Source organism: Glycine max, chromosome 12 (genome assembly GCF_000004515.6).
Source record: "Glycine max cultivar Williams 82 chromosome 12, Glycine_max_v4.0, whole genome shotgun sequence".
NCBI lineage: Eukaryota > Viridiplantae > Streptophyta > Magnoliopsida > Fabales > Fabaceae > Glycine > Glycine max.
Window position 1 is genome coordinate 35,703,537 of NC_038248.2, and position 3,357 is coordinate 35,706,893.

Genomic DNA, 3,357 nt, shown 5'->3' on the forward strand with positions numbered 1-3,357 from the left:
CTAACTGCAAATTTTCAATGTATGTAACTTCAACTTAGGTAAATTCTAAGAGGATTTAGGCTATATCCTCACACAGCATGATATTTTTCATAAATCACACCGCACAAAGATTCAGTATGTCTCATTCACATCACAAAGATTCAGAGTGTAAACGTTTTCTGTTTTAAAAATAAATGTTTGGTAGTTGAGCTTTTACGTGACACGTACTGCAAACTTGGAAATGTTGAAAACAATTTACGATGTTTAGTCTTGTTTTTCCTTAACATAGAGGTTCTGCGTAGTAGGTCTTTGTGCATCTTTGTTAGTTTCGATACTAAGAATATCAAATACGGTCATAGACAGACATAGATCGTGGTTTTGCTTTATATGATATACTAATATATAGTCAAATATTGCCTAGTCTTCCTTAAGATTCCCAATTCATTAATTGTCATAAATAATTTGAGAAAAGAAACTCATTTGTTTGTAAATCATGTACTTGTGAGTTGTGACTATTTCCCATCAGGCACTTTTTCTCTGAGAAAGTGAGGCCTAAGGTGGCATGGATGCTTTCCCGTGTGTTGCCACAGTACTGCATGTCTGTCCACAGTGCAATCGATTCCTTGCATGGATTCTTAGAATTAAGTCTAAGATATGAATTAGTAATCATTATTAGCATGTTTGTTTAGTTTCATATCTTGAATGTGATTTTTCACATCTTAGGTTTAATTATAAGAATTTGATAATCATATATAGCGCGTGTTTAGAGTAGCATTATAAACGTATGTACGTGTATATTTTCACGTCAAACCAACAAAAAATGCATAAAACTACAGAGAGTAACTTTGGACTTGATATGGACCAAATCTTCTGAGACATGTAACTAAACATACACCTAGTCAATGATGTTTATATTTTAGTATGTTTAGAGAAGTTTTCACTTCATTTTCCTTTAGTTACTTTGACAATTGTAAATAATTAGGCAACATTAAGCATTACAACCGATACAAACAATACCATAGTCATTTCACTTAACCTTGTGTTTGGATTTGCGTCTAAATCCAATAACGTAGATCAAAGACGTGATAATAGCAATACAAAGTAGCTTCTACTTTAACGTGAGAATTGGACGTGAATGTCATTTATCGCAACACTTTTATCTGATTTTAGAACTTTTATTCACTCGAGTTGGCCCACGAAAACAAACATAATCAATAGCATTTCGAGCCATCAAACGCTTGAGCGTGCACTTGATCATTTCTGCTTCCATTTAAGAGATTAGCTAATGCTATTGCTGGGATTTACTGAATCAACATGCAGCGAGTTATGAATAATGAATATGATATTAATTTGAGATCAAGAACCAAAATAACTATGCAATACGCATATCGGTCTTTTAATTGTAGTCTTTTGAATTTCCTGTGTATCAGCCTAAATTGGAATTTAGTACTTCAATGACAAGAATGTTTGATAGTCAACAAGATAAGAATTTTGAGGTTCAATGATATTATTATATATATTGGGTTAACATGCCTATTAGAAGAAAAAAAACATTATGTTTCCCATAATAATTTAGTGGGATGTACAATACAAGTTATCTTGAAATGTCGTTTTGTGATTATATATGGGCATTATCCCTTTCTGTTAATTTCATTGAGCTTGTTTTATGACTGCTTAATGGCGTGATGTCCCCCTCTTGATGGATCCGCTCCTTGAAAGTGAAACAACAGATTTCTGATTGTTGGACAAAGTCACAAACTTATCAACATATGCAAGCCCAACATGACTAATAAAATTCATAAGCTTCCGTTATATATATATATATGTTCATCAGTTGCTTTATCAAACAGATGATACCCTTAATACCACTTCAACAAGGCTTTTGCAAAGCCCCAAGTGTTGTAGAGAAAATAAAAACAATAGGAAACATCCTAGCTTAATAGTATTTATCTAAGCTAAATTGAAAAGATATTACTAATTGGAGTATAAAATGACAAGATTTCTGATTTCAAGGCTTATGGTGCTGGGTGTAGATGTAGTCTAGGTGAGCTTCTATAGTCATTCTTCTCTGCAAACATTCTTCATCTCCACTTTTGCAGCCCTCCACCCCCAGCAGCTGCTATATTCCAGAGACAGACATAATTGTAAGATATAATATCAAGTATAATTTACTCAGAAGGAGAAAACCCTTCAATGAAACGACAAAACTTAGATCCAGTTCTATAGATGTTTTTGGTGTTATCCAATTAGAATTGAAATTTCACTTCGATAATCTATTGTAATAAACATTTACATTAAAAGTCAGCATAAACACTAATTCTAATAGGAAAACAGCACCTAAAAGTAAAATATCTAATGAACTACTGTGCCTGTGTCCAAGTTTTTGAAATAAAATGTCTCCTACCTTCAAAGATTCACCTCCTTCCAACTCCAAAACAAAGTCCTCCCCTGAGACCTCATTCAGTTTTGATCTGTTTCTCCCTAAAGAAACCAAATTCCACTTAGTAAAACACATTCCAAAAGGAGGCAATTAAAATTGAGACTCAACTAGTGCTTACCTTGTTCAGTGGTGAGTGGTCTGGCAGATAGTTTTGATGAGGAAACTAGGAAGAAAAGGAAAAAGAGGAGAGCTCCAAGGTGAAGACTTAACTTCATGTTTGTGCACTTGAATGAGAGAGAAAAAAAAGGGTGTTAGAAGATGCAGACTATAAAGAAAGAAGGGATAGTTGGGTGTTGGCTCCAACAAGCATATGAAAATAGATATATATAAATACATACATGCAAGCAAAGTGGTAACTGTTACTCACATGAAGGTTCCCAAAAGAAGGCTATTCCATTACAATACCTTATAAACTGGGCCCAGTCACCATCCTATTATTAAACTATGCTCCATGCTAATGTGACGAGACCAGACCAAACCACTATTTTCTATATGATGTATGTGGAAGCGCTTTAGTCATTGTCTGCCATAGTGGTCCAAGCACAGTCCAAAAAGCATTCATAAAAAATCAATGTAGTAGTAGTGCTTTGACAGTGTTAACAAGTCAACCTTTCGGACACAATGACAGCTGTTGTCCATCCTCACGTTTTACCCCTGCCATTCAACACCTGGCATACTTTATAAGTTCACTTTCTCTAATTAACAATTTTTTTTCTTGTAGTACAAGTTGATAAAATTAATTTTGAAGTCACGTAGTTTATCTTTAGATATTTTATTATAAAATTAAATTAGAAATAAAATTCAGTATTAAATTTTAAATTTAACATAAAAATTATTTAAAATTATTTCAACTCAATATCTATTATGAATTTTTTTCTATTGTAAAATCAAACATATAAAAATATATCAAAAATCAACTCTTTAATGTTAAACCAAGA

General features: G+C 32.9%; 1 protein-coding gene across 2 annotated transcripts; it reads right to left on the reverse strand.

Moving 5' to 3' along the window:
- Nucleotides 1-1,449: 1,449 nt before the first annotated feature.
- PSK1 (putative phytosulfokines 6-like) lies at nucleotides 1,450-2,792 on the reverse strand. 2 transcript variants are annotated; one of them, NM_001255611.2, is made up of 3 exons: nucleotides 2,538-2,792; nucleotides 2,384-2,460; nucleotides 1,450-2,095 (listed from the first exon to the last, which is right to left on the reverse strand). In NM_001255611.2, exons 1-3 carry the CDS (start codon nucleotides 2,632-2,634, stop codon nucleotides 1,988-1,990), a joined length of 282 nt encoding a protein of 93 aa, NP_001242540.2. In that variant the 5' UTR covers nucleotides 2,635-2,792; the 3' UTR covers nucleotides 1,450-1,987. The 2 variants fall into 2 exon arrangements, with proteins under 2 accessions (NP_001242540.2, NP_001401925.1); NM_001414996.1 differs by having other exon boundaries at nucleotides 1,450-2,098.
- Between the last annotated feature and the right edge of the window lie 565 nt (nucleotides 2,793-3,357).